This window comes from Emys orbicularis, chromosome 8 (genome assembly GCF_028017835.1).
Source record: "Emys orbicularis isolate rEmyOrb1 chromosome 8, rEmyOrb1.hap1, whole genome shotgun sequence".
In the NCBI taxonomy this organism is placed as follows: domain Eukaryota; kingdom Metazoa; phylum Chordata; order Testudines; family Emydidae; genus Emys; species Emys orbicularis.
Window position 1 is genome coordinate 101,268,452 of NC_088690.1, and position 12,824 is coordinate 101,281,275.

The window sequence follows — 12,824 nt, forward strand, 5'->3', positions numbered from 1 at the left end:
TGGCCTGGGTCAGCTGAGTTAGGTTCATAGGCTCAGAGTGGAGTAGAGGGTCTGAGATCACATGTGAGGAGAAGGTCTCAGAGCCAGGGCTCCAGCCCAAGCTCGAATACCTATATTGCTATTTTTAACCCTGCGAGCCCAAGTCAGTTGACTTGGTGCCATGGGATTTTTATCACAGCGTAGACATACCTTAAGAGTTCCAGATTCATCTTTGCTTAATTTCTTCCAGGTACAATCTGTGTGCCCTCTGCTAGCCTGCCATTCTCCTCAGTATATTACTTTCAACTACCTGTATCTTCTTTGCTTACATCTCCATAAGACCCACTGTTCCCAAACCATAGAGCAGGCAGGGACAAGCACATGCAGCATCCACTTTTCTTTTCAATTTGTTACTTAATTGCTTGCTTTAATTACATCAGCTAATCAGAACTGATATACAATACCTTAAAAAAATATTTAAAAAAATATGTAAAAAACAAGTAAAAGAAAAGAAAAAATTACAGTACAGAACTCCCCCTGACCACCCTCAATGTGTGTGTGACACATTAGTGTTGCCAACGCTCCCAAATGTATTTATAATTCTGCCCTGCATACCCCACTCCCATTAGTTCTTCCCTCCCAGCTCCCACCCCGTTCAGCCCCTTTAGTTCAGCTCCTCATCAACCCCCACCCATCAGTTCAGCCCCCACACCATCAATTCAGCCCCCTCAGTCACTCCCCAATTCAGCCCAATTCCACCCTCCCATTTAGCCTTCCCCCCAGCCTCACCTCTGCTCCTTCTGGGGCTCTTTGCCCTCCTTCCCTAGGCCTGGGGGACTGCAGCAGTGTTCCTTCTTCACCTTCCAGGATGGGGGGAGGGCAGGTGGGGTTGCCACCACTGGGATACCAAAAAAAAAAAAAAAAATCCCCCAAGCCAACAGGAATGATCCCGATTCCTGAGCCACTGGAGCTGCACAGCTGGCAGCATGTGCTGAGCACCCTTATGGATTGCCTGGGACAGAAACCTCAGCAAAGGGACAATACTACAGCGGCAGCTCCAGAGTCCCTTTCCCAGGCCAGGAGCTGCAGGAATGAAGAGGAGCGGGAGAAAGGAACAGAGGAGCTGTCCCCTCACTCACAGGAGGGGTGTGGGAGCTGCCCCCATCCCCTCCTATAAAAATGGTGTCAGGAGCAGGGGTGGGAAAGAGCTCTGCTTACTTCCTGCAGCAGCTCTGGCTGGCTGATCTTTCCCATCAGGCACAATAGAGGGGTTCTCCCTCAGGCAGAGGGGCTCCAACTCAGACTCCTGAGTCTCGTATCGAAATCCCCACAGCTGGTAACACTGATAAATAGATTCAGCCATCTCAATCTGAAGCTTCTTTTCACAGAATAATGGGTGGAATCCTGGACCCAATGGCAACGCTCCCAGTGACTTCAGTAGAGCCAGGACTTCACCCAGTGAGGATGAAGATCCACACTGTGATACCCACAGAGCATTTTACCTGTTCGATTTAACACATTTGTACAGTATTCAGAATACACCATGTTGATAAGTGTGGGAGGATTAGATTAGATAAAATAGATCTCTTTAGTCTTTAAAACGCATAATTATCACCCGTGACTTAGTCACATAAATTATTGTACATGTTTAATTGTTTAAAAAAAATGGAGGGTAATTAGAAAATTTAACAATGCTGACAGCAGATGTGTTTCTTTACTTTAGGTGTCTGCTTATAGAAAAAAACCACGAACAAGTATGTCAGAGGCACAAAGATGACAACAGAAAAGGTTCCTTAATTCACAGATGACTGCACCTTTCCAAAAACATTAAAATGGAAAAGCTTTATTGATTTAATCACCCATACAAGCGAAACAATGTAATGATGATACTTAGTGCCAAATTGGTCTTTTGGGACCTTTTCCATGTAAATAATACAAAATCAAACCTTGAGGTTCAGTGCAGATATGATCTGACAAGTGAGCCAAGCTTTTCACTTTACTTTGATCCAGCTCCAAAAACATACCCAAGGTAAAATTGTGTTTAACCATTTTCCATTTCAATTTTAAATTTTAGACATTTATCATATGGGAAACTTGCCTATAGTGCTTAAAAAACAAGTTGACTAAACTGACTCCTAGCCTTTACCATGAAAATATTCCTATGTTGGCTATTAAGTCTGAAAAACATAATCTGCAATATGCCATCTGATGAGATTCTGCATTATCTGATTGTTTTTAATGGTGTGTCCTGGATTTGTACAACCTGACTCGGAATCTTGAAATATTTCTAGCACTGTTCCCCTTCTCTTAGATTTAATTGTTTGAACCTATAGTTCTGAAGATAGCAAAGTGGATAGGCCTTTGTTTTCTAAATGACTTTCCAACTTTACCACAAGCTTCCTTTCTACAAATAGCCAGAATATACTCTGCAAACAGCAGTGAATTGCTTTAGAAGAAAAACTCTGTATGTATTAATTTTATTTTGATTTGCGGACTCCTTTGGTTATTTTGTTGTTATAGTCAAGCTTAGGTGTTAATTTTAAATTTTCACATTTGACTGTAAAAATAAAAGTCTCTTTCCTTAGACCCTATTTTAATAACAGAGTGAAAGTTCAGCAACTTGAAATCTATACAAATAAAAGAAAAAAAATCCTGGCCAATGCTTTCAGAATTGGATGCCTAAATATGGATATAGTAACCTAGCTTTAGGCACCCAGATTTTTTTTTAAAAATTGGCTCGTGAATAATATAAACCTTGGGTATTTTTTTAAAAACTTCCATAATTACTAACTGGTGTATTTAGGATTAAAACGGCTTTTCTCTTCCCCTCCCCCCACCCTTTTTTGTTGTTGTATGTGTGGGTCAAGGTTAATGAAAATAAGACAGATCTTTTATTTTGGGTCTTAAATATAATATTATGTGCCTACCAGAGATATAGGATAAAATATTTGCTCTGCTTGAAGATTATGTGATATTTGTATTCTAAGCCTCACCACAGTGGGTTTCTTTAAATAGAAGCTATACTTTACTCCTAAATTGCTTAAGGCAAAGGAAGCAGAGATGATGTTTTTATGAATGTTTAAATGCAAATGGAACTGAGAGTGAATGCTATGCTAGCTAACATCAAAGGCTCACCAAAATCTCTGCATTAATGAGGCTCTTTGTTTCCTGGATCACAGATTACAACAGGTTTCCAACTCATTGCCAAGGTTTTATCTCCATTTGGGAGGGCTGTAAATCCGACGATTTTTTTTTTCAGATGCAAAACAAGAGGATCATCTGAAAGAAAGGAAAATTTAAAGTAGCAAATATTTCATTCAAATTATTCCTCACATTGATTGCAGCTTTTGATTCTTTTAAAATATAATCTGAAAAAGAAAGGAAATTTACAAATGGATTCGCCTAAACTGTAGCACTTTCATTAATTTGGTTTGACTCGCTGAGTCAGGAGAGGTATAAGCAATATCATGGATAGTATCCTGTCTATTTCACATATCATCTAGTTTTCCCCATAAAAAAGTAGCAAAAAAAATTATCTGGTCACAGTGTTTTTTAAAAATTAAATATATTGATTACTTTTTAAAGTGGCACCAAATAATTATTCTCACCCCAAAAAGCAATAAAAAGCCACACACAGCAATAAGCTCCTTAATTAACAGGCAAAATAGGGACCCAGATTTTCAGCTCCTTAATTCAAGTGTTGAATGCGACAAATATGTGCTATATTGGGTCATACATGGCGTCATTACACCCAGTAGAAAAACTCTCCGAAACTCCGGGCTATCTTATGCAATCTTAATTAAGGAAAACAAACAGCGGTGTGTTTTTCTAAGCTACCAGAGACATGCACCGGACCTGTTGTATGTGATCAGCCGAGATGGGGAGTTTCCTTTCCATGGGAACTGTGGGGTTGTTTTGTTTTTTTTCTCTTCTCTCCAAACTGACGCCAGAACAGACGTGTCTAGTGTCTTTGGAAATTGGCTGCGAAGATGTTTAATTTCATGTTTCCGGACCCTCCGGGCAAGTTAGGAAAACTAATAATTTTCTGGTTTCAGAGTAGCAATAATTTTCTGAAATCCGACGTCACGTCTGTGTTCCTAACGAGATCGGGGAGAGGGAGGAGGGTGTTTGCAAGACTTGCAAACGAGAATGCCCCTGCCCAGGACCCAGCCAGGACTGGAGACCGAGGCTGGGCAGAGGGGACGTGGAGGCTGAGATGTCCCCTTCCAGGATATGCTCAACCCACTGCCACGCTCCCTCGAGGTTTGCACGTTGCCTCGGCCCTGGGCGCGCTGGCAGAGAACCGACGACGCACGGGCTCGGTCAAAGCAGGCTAAAGAAATAAATAAAAATCAATCCCCAAAGCAAAACGTCTGGGATGGGCCCGATCCTGCTTCCCCGGTGTAAGTCAGGGGCGTCCCCCATTGACTCCAGGAGCGGGTCCCCGGGCAGCCCCACGCCCGAGCGAGGTGGGTAGCGCCAGGGCCGGCTGGGGGGGGGGGGGCTGAAATTTAACATTTCAGCAACTGGTGCCTGGTTAGTCCAAAAATAAAATTAAAATCTCACTGTGGAAATCCCCCGAGCCCGCCTTAACCCCCCCCGGGGAGACCTCCCCGAGCCCAGCACAGCCTCCCGGGGCAGCGAGCAGCGCGGGCCCCGCACAGGCGCTGGGGCAGAGACGGGCTGTGCCCCCGGGGCGCCTGGCTGCTCTGGGATGGGGCATGTAGCGGTGCCCAGGCTCCCTCCAGCCCGCTCCGCGGGGACGCGCCTGGGCGTGCAGCAAGCGAGCGCGGGCCCTTTAAGACAGGCGCGCGGGGCTGTGTGTGTGTGCGCGCGAGAGAGAGCGCCACACAACCCCTCCCCTGCGCTGTCAATCAGCCGGCGGCTGCTTTGATGTCTCCAGCCCTTGGCTGCTGGGGCTCCTCCGTCTCGCTCGCACACACCGCTCGGCGCCGGGCGCTCCAGAGCCGTGTCTCTCCCGGCCAGAGCCTCGGGCTTGCACTACCCCAGGCTGCTACTTCGCTGAACTTTCCGGGGGCTGGGGGGGCGGGGAGGGGGGGTGCTGCTGGCCCCAGGATCCTCCTGCTGCTGCTGCTTCTTCATCATCCTCCAGGCTGCAGCATTGCAACCCCCCCTGCCCCCGCCCCTTCCCCCCAAAAAGGGTTTGATCTTCGGGGGGTGGGGGGAGAGCGGCTGCAGCCGGCGAAGTTCCCGTGTGGCTCGGAAGGGGCGAGGCGGGGACAGGGGGTGGGGACCATGCCCCAGCTCAGCAGCGGCGGAGGGGATGACCTGGGGGCCAATGACGAGATGATCGCCTTTAAGGACGAAGGGGAGCAAGAGGAGAAGATCCAGGAAAACGCCTTCACCGAGCGCGATCTGGCCGACCTCAAGTCCTCGCTGGTGAACGAGTCGGAGAGCAACAGTAGCCCCGCTGCCGCGGCGGCCGATCCGGAGGTGAGAGCCCGCGGCCAGCCCCCAGCCCGCACAAAGGGCTTTGCCTCCTTCCAGCCGATTTCTTTCTGGTTTATTGCAATGAATAAAACTTTCTCTCCCCCCCCTCCCCTGCTGTGCTTTTCTCTCCCTCCCTCCCCCACAGGCGATCAGGCGTGTGCAAGATCCACAAAGGGTTTATCAGGAGAAACTCCCGGATCACATGGAAGATGGTTAGTTTCATAAACCATTCATTTCTCCTGCCCTTCCTCTTTCTGTACACCCCCCCCCAACCACTTGGGTGATGCGCTGAGTCCTGGGGAGGGGAGGGGGGAGAGAGAAGAGAAACTTCGGTTTCTTTCTATAAATCAGAGCAGACAAAAAAAAACAACCAGGGAGGAACTTTGATTCGCCAGATGAAGAAGCCCTTGCGTGCTTGATACATTGGATTGCCACAACACAAGGGGGTTTAGTCACTCCCTTGACATTTAATGTGTAAACAATCCTCCCCTTTCTCACAGTGTCTGAAATATTATTGATCTGCTCATCTCTTGGTGGGGTCCTGGGAGGCAAGTTTTGCAAAGCGGCGGTGATGCAGGGTGGATGGTCCAGGAATACTGCTGCTGTGTGAAGTGTGCTTCACCCGAAAGGGAAAAGGCTTGAGCACGGGCTTTGTTACTAAAGCCAAGTCAGAGCTGTTGATGGGGGTGGGCTAGTCCCACAGATAGAAAATACAGTCCGTTTATAAGTCCTAAGGGCAAACCATGCACATGAAATAATTCTACTAGTAGAGAAGGCACCAAAAATATATATGATGCACGGAATGTTCTGTTTGCAAACTACAAGCACCTCGCACAGGCAGAGGAATGACCTGTTGCAGGGCAAGTCCTAATGAAGTACTTTAATTTTAACAGGTATAAAGCATCAGGACACGGGGATGTACAAAGGATCTGCTTATTCTGGCTACCCTTTTCTAATGCTCTCAGACCCTTATCTGCCAAATGGATCTATGTCACCTTTGGTGAGTTCATCATGTTTTCGAGAAGTTTTTAACCTTTCACAATTGAAGTATATTGCTGTCTGCCATGCAATCACTTGATGCCAGTGTTTTTACTGACATGATGTAGCATTATTTCTAAAATGCCTAGGACGGTGGCCTAAAGAAAGGAAAGGAAAAAGATCAGAGAGGATAAATGATGCTCAGCCATAGGACAGTGGTGTAGTTCTGAATTATCCAGAGCAGTTTCTTTTCAGATCACCTCAGCTTCTAGTTTCATCTCCAGTGTTTCAACAAAAAGAGTTACCTCCAGAATGCCCCCTTCATTTTTGCTTAAATATTAGATGATAATTTGTGATGTATGTGTTTAAGGATCTAGCCCCCAGATCAACTTCCCCTTGTAAAATGGCTTGCTTTGCACTCCCCCTCCCTCCCCGGCCCATGAAAGGGTTCAGTGGTGGATGATCTCCATACTGATATACGTTTTACCATATTTAATTAATTGTAGTTGGTCCTGCACAAAGGTCTAATGTGACTAGTAGGCAATATTTGTTCCAATCTTTATTTTACGGAAGTTTTGCAAAGAAATATCAAGTAAGTTCTAGTAATTAGATACACTTCAATACTTACAGTAAATTGTGCGAAATGAAGTCTTTGATATAGTGTGCTATTTAGGGAGGGGTTTTAGCAGAAAATCCCTATCCATAGCCATCTCTAGCAGAGTTTCCAACAGAAATTGCAACTAACAAACACAAAGGGGCAAATTCTGCCGTCCTTAGCATTGCTGTAAATCTGGAGTGATTGCTTGGGTTTCAGCCATTATTCTGGACGTGGAGGAGTTGCGTAAATGAGAACAGACTATGGTTGTCATTTTTAGTTTTGATCTTACTGCTACAAGATTTTGAAGAATACATTTTGACCTCCTTAATGTAAACCTGAGGTTTATTGAAATTCTACTAAGTTTAGTAGAATTTCAGATCATTTGTGCACTGGAAAAGTAAGAATACAAAAACTGCTGCTATGAAAAATGCTTCGGTGGTGGGGTACTATGAAAATCTTTGAGTGAAGGTGTAATATAATAATGTTTGTGTGCATCATCCAAGCAATTGCAATATCACAAGGTTTAAAGTAGTTAGCTTGCAGGGTAGTGGTGGTGTCTAGTTATTTTTGAAATCTACTTGTGTCTGTAGTGCAGTTACACTTTACCGGGCAGATCTTCAGCTGGTGGAGTTGTTGTAATTCCACCAAAGTCAGCATACAGCAGCTGAGGACCTGCCTCTATGTTTTTATAATTTTCTTCATTGTACAAAAATAAATGATACATTTGCCAGGCAGTGCCAATATGGAGCATTGTATATGCATCTCGTCGCTTGCTTCCTATCCCCCTACCCATTACTCCAGGTTCCTGTTAATCCTCTCATTTCTCTAACAGATAATGCTCTTCTTTCACTATCACATTTTGAAGCGTGATACTAAAGCTGTTTTTTACAATGGCATTAATTTGTGCTCCCTGGTGCAGAACTTGGATGAGCTGTCACTTGTGTTGGCACAGGAGCTATTCAGATGCTTCAGAAGTCTGTGAATATTTATATCAATCTTAACCCTTTGCAGATCTTATTCTATTGGTTAAAACTGTGGCAGCCTATTTATTAGCAGTGTGGTTAAGAAATACGCTTTTGGTTAGTGAACCAGTTAAGGAACCTCCCACCACCGCTAATGTAAAAAAGTACAGGTTTACAGTTGGAGGAAGACAGTAAAACAAACAGTACAGAAATCAAGAGAGTGAAAAATGACAAGCAGAGCAGGCATGATTCAAAGCCCATTACAATCAATGGAAATCTTTTAAATCAAGCCATACAGATTGTGCAATGACTTAAGTTTGGTGGATCGAAATGGTGATTTAATTTTCTATCTCAAAATCTGCAATCTATTTAAGAAGTATGGGAAGAGTTCTTCCTTAAGTCAAAGAGAAGTTGCTAGTCTTCTTTTTAAGTGTAAAGAAGGTGCAATACGTATAATACAAAATACGTATACAAAAGTTAACCTAGTAAGTACTTTTACTACTATATTTGTGATTATATTAATACTGTCCATGTTCTATAAGAAGTAGGTCTTGATCTGATGGTTATTCCCACTGATTGTGTGATCAGTATTATGACTGAAGATTTGGGATACTATACTTGTCCTCCAAGAAAAATATTGTGTTTTTAATTAAAATTCTGGCAGGTTAAGGAAATGGAGTTTGTTTTCTTTTAATGTGCGAAGAATGGGGTTGTACATCACTGTAGTGCATCTACTTGGTAGTGAAGTGCTTTCTCTAACTGGGGTTTCCTGTGAACATTTGTAGGCAGGCAGCTGGGATGAATTTTGTAATCTTCCCCCCCCCCCCCCCCCGAAAAAAGAGAATGAGCCAGGCAGTGCTTTTTCAAACTGTCAGAGGGTTTTTTCATTAAACCATTGAAAAAAATATACCTCAGGCATATCAAAGATCCTGGAAAGATCCAAGAGCATTCAGAATTAAGGCTGAAAGTTGAACCCCCGCACTGTAGTGTGTTATAAAATTACATATTGTCTGGAGATTCCTGCTTTACTTAGACATGGTGTTGTGAATTAAGGCTGGAGTTAGTTTGGAGTGTCTCTACTTTTGTGAACAAGTCACAACTTTAGCATAACTGTGGTAACATTAATTTTTTAAAATTTATTTTCACACTAGCCCCAGTTGTGTTTCAGTTTCCTTTAGGGCTCAGTCGTAGTTTGCTAACTGAAGTAATAGACAGGAGTGCTTGAATTGATCTCTTGTTAAGACTTCATAGCATAGTAGGTTTCATATATACATATACATTTTATTGAAATGCACCCAATCCTGATTTTTATGTGCATCTGTGCCTTTCTTGAACCATGAATTAGAAGTGACTTGGTGCTTGAGTTCACCAGCAGTAGAATGCTCCGGTTGATGGGTTTTGCTCTCACTTTACAGCGAGATAGTGGCTAAAGGCCATAGGTGCTGGAACTAGGGATGCTGCCACACCCCCTGGTTTGAAGTAATTTCCATCATATATGGGGTTTACAGTTTGGTTCAATGGCTCTCAGCACCCCCATTATACAAATTGCTCCAGCACCCCCGCTAAAGACCTAATTTTAGCGCCCTGTGGTCAGCTATTTGGCACTCTGGCCAAATTCAGGTTGCCCATGCAATAGACCGATAGGGCTCTTTTAATGTGATTATGATCGATCATATTGATACCTGCTTGAGCATGCTTTGCACAGATTGTGGATGTATTAGGTCACAAGGTGTTCTGGACTAGCATTGTCAATATTGGTGCTGCATATGTGTATCCAGGGACTAATCCCGCACTCCGTCCTCTGAGAAAGCTCTAGCTTTTCCCAGAACAGAAGGTGTAGACTCTGTCAGTTACAAATCTGCATGAAACTTCCAATGAATGAATATGAATGTGTTCAGAAAGTATTTTTCCAAATGAAACATCAAATCAAAAAAGTATATCCTTTTTTTAAATGGTACAAATGACTTTTAAAGCAAATTAAGGTGCCTCCTTAGTAGTTACATCTGTCTTTTAGGTAGTTACAAACAGTAGAGGTCAAACATGTTAAAACTTTGCTCAGATTAAAATCTTCTTCTTGCTCTGGTTGTATAATTGAGTTTAGGCCTGAGGGAGTTTTCTGAACATTGTTACATCTTGTAGCGCATGGTAGTTAAAGGTTTTCAGAAGCACTGATAAGTTTCCTGCATTTTGTATATGGGAATATAAAATAAGGAAATTAACTGTGTGGTAGTGGAAGTGCGTAGGGGCCAACCTTGCACTTCTAAAGTCAGTGACAGAATTCCCAGTGACTTTAACTGGGCAGGATCAGACCATCTACTCCTGGGGCCAAATTTTGCCGTCCTTTTCCATGCAACACAGTTGGATTTGGTGGGCTTGTAAGGTAATTTAGGGAATAATTAATGCTTTTCAAATACAAGACTAAGACTCTGGAGTGGCTTTCCCATTCTTTGGACTCCAGCAAACTGAGGCTTCAGTGCCCCCAGTTATTTGGAAAACAAACACCCTACAGAATCTCTTTAAAAGTACTTAAGAATAGATCTTCAAACCAAAGCTCAAATTGGAAGGGGGAAAGTAGAAGTACTATTCTAAGCTTCACCCATTTGAGATACCACAGTGAGATGCCATTGACAGAAGATTGCATGGATTTTCAAAATCTAATACCCTATAACTCTGTGGGGCTCCTCAGATTTGGTTCGTTCTCAGTGGAGTTTGGATACAACCTTGGGCAAGGCTGGATTAAGGCATAGCCACACAAGGCATATGCCTATAGCCCCAGTTCTCAAGAGTCATGTGATCATATCAGAATCTGTTTGAGCTAAAAGAGAATCTCCATTAGCTGTTAGCAGTATGACATCTATGGCACATGGCGAACCAGTTCAGTTTCCATTCAGTAGAAGGCAGTGCTACACAAACTCTAACCGCTTCCTTAGAATACATTAGCATTTACTCAGTATAAAAAAGAAGTCCATCCTCCTTAAAGCAAACAAGACATACTAAAGAACCTCCCCAGAATTATCCTCTATAGCCCATTTCACCTGGGAGGAGTCCAGAGTTTTCTAGACAAGCCAGTCAGTTTTGTGTCTCCTCCATTACTAGTACAAGACAGGGCTAAATTCTATTTTAGTGCCTTTCCTTCAGAGATGCAAAGTTGCCTTCTCAGTGTCTGAAAATCGTGTCCTGTTCCTGGCAAGTTCCCTCCACTTGCTGTGCCAAAGTATCACATCGCAAAATATTGATCCCTAACTCTCCAGAATATGAACAGAAAAGAAGTATTACAAGAAGTGGCCAACAAATAATGTGTAAATGTAGTTCAGTGAGCTACTCAAATATACTTTAAATCTGGAACTTTGGGTTCACATTCCCATTGGTGCAAATATTGTAATGGTTTGAGATTAAAAAAATGTTAGGGGCAGATTCTGGTCCTATTGCAATCAATGGCAAAACTCTTCTTGGGTTCAGTGTAATCATGTGTCACTATCTATCTCTTTAGATGCTCAGGGCCATATAAATACCTGATTAGATAGATTGGCTCAGACTAGCAGTTGCAAAGGAAAAGTAGCTCTGTGCCTTACCACTAGTGCCTGCTGCTGAGTGAAATCGGTGGTGTCATCATGATTTCAATCAGTTTCTCTTGACAGTAGGTGCCACACTATTGGGCACTAGTGGGACAGTGCTCTTCCCCTGCAGATGCCAACACCAGTTATCCTGCTTCTGTCACTTGAAGGGAAAGGCGATAGTTGAGCAACTCCCTGGCCAAGGGACATCCGAGCAGGCCGGCAGATGACTAATTTGCTCTCCCCTGACCAAACCACATCTTCTAGCTCTTCACCTTGCTTGAGATCAGATGAGGGTGAAAATAGTTCTTTATATTCAAAGTGAAATGTTGGATGGTCGAATGTACCAAGAGACAGAGATTCCAAAGTATTCTATTTACGTTTGGTTCAGCTGTGGTCATATCCTGAGGAAAATTTAATTTCTGGGGATTCATATTGTACCACCATATTGTATTTGAAGCAGTACTTGAAATAATTGAACTGTTTGAAATAAATTAGAGAGTTCTGCGTAAGAAGCAATGACAAGGTATGGCCCTTTGTCCCCCCGGTAATAAAACTTTCTTTTAAAAAAATTGTGACTGAAAAAAGTTGAAGAAAAATCTCACATACAAAAACTTATTTGTTTCTATAACTCTCTTTGCTTGTGAATAGCTGTATGCACATGTTTAAAGGGTGTAGTATATGTATCCTCCCACAACAATTCCTTAATAGGATACCTTGTCATTTGTTGCATCAATCATGAACATAGTTTACTGGTATTTAGTTGTAATTATGTTAATTTTGACATGTGTTAAAGTCACCACCCATGCAGGTTGGATTATTGTTGTTGCTGTTTGTTAAAGTGTTACCAAATCAGCTGTGTAAATATTTTAAAAACAAGAACAAACCTAAACCAAAATTCACAAGGCTCATCCATGTTAATGATTAATGTCCTGGAAACTTTCGCTTTGAAGAACAAAGTGATTTTTAGGTTTCAGGGATACAATGTGTCTGAAACAAGGGAACATACTTGTTCAGCCTAATACTCACCACTTAGCTCTTTGCAAATTGATATTAAAAAATAAAATCTTTAACACAGTATTGCTCCAAGCTCAAGACTAACACATTTCTGCCTGCAGTCAATTTTTTGCAGTCAACTTACAGACACTATTAAACCTCTGTGTTCACATAGAAAGCCTCAGTGCAGAGTTGCTAGCAGAATGCTTCTCTTGTTTACCTGTACATGTAACCATGTATGTGACTAAACATGTAAACACATTAACACGTCTGTATGGCTGACTATATTTACTATTCTCATAGTGT

At 42.7% G+C, this 12,824-nt stretch overlaps 1 protein-coding gene across 1 annotated transcript in view; it reads left to right on the forward strand.

Moving 5' to 3' along the window:
• Positions 1–5,235: 5,235 nt before the first annotated feature.
• Positions 5,236–12,824, forward strand: part of TCF7 (transcription factor 7) — a 112,433-nt gene continuing 104,844 nt past the window's right edge. The window contains exons 1-3 of the mRNA XM_065410188.1: positions 5,236–5,433; positions 5,576–5,642; positions 6,324–6,430. Of these exons, the coding sequence (XP_065266260.1) occupies positions 5,236–5,433; positions 5,576–5,642; positions 6,324–6,430 (372 nt within the window). The remainder of the gene's footprint in view (positions 5,434–5,575; positions 5,643–6,323; positions 6,431–12,824) is intronic.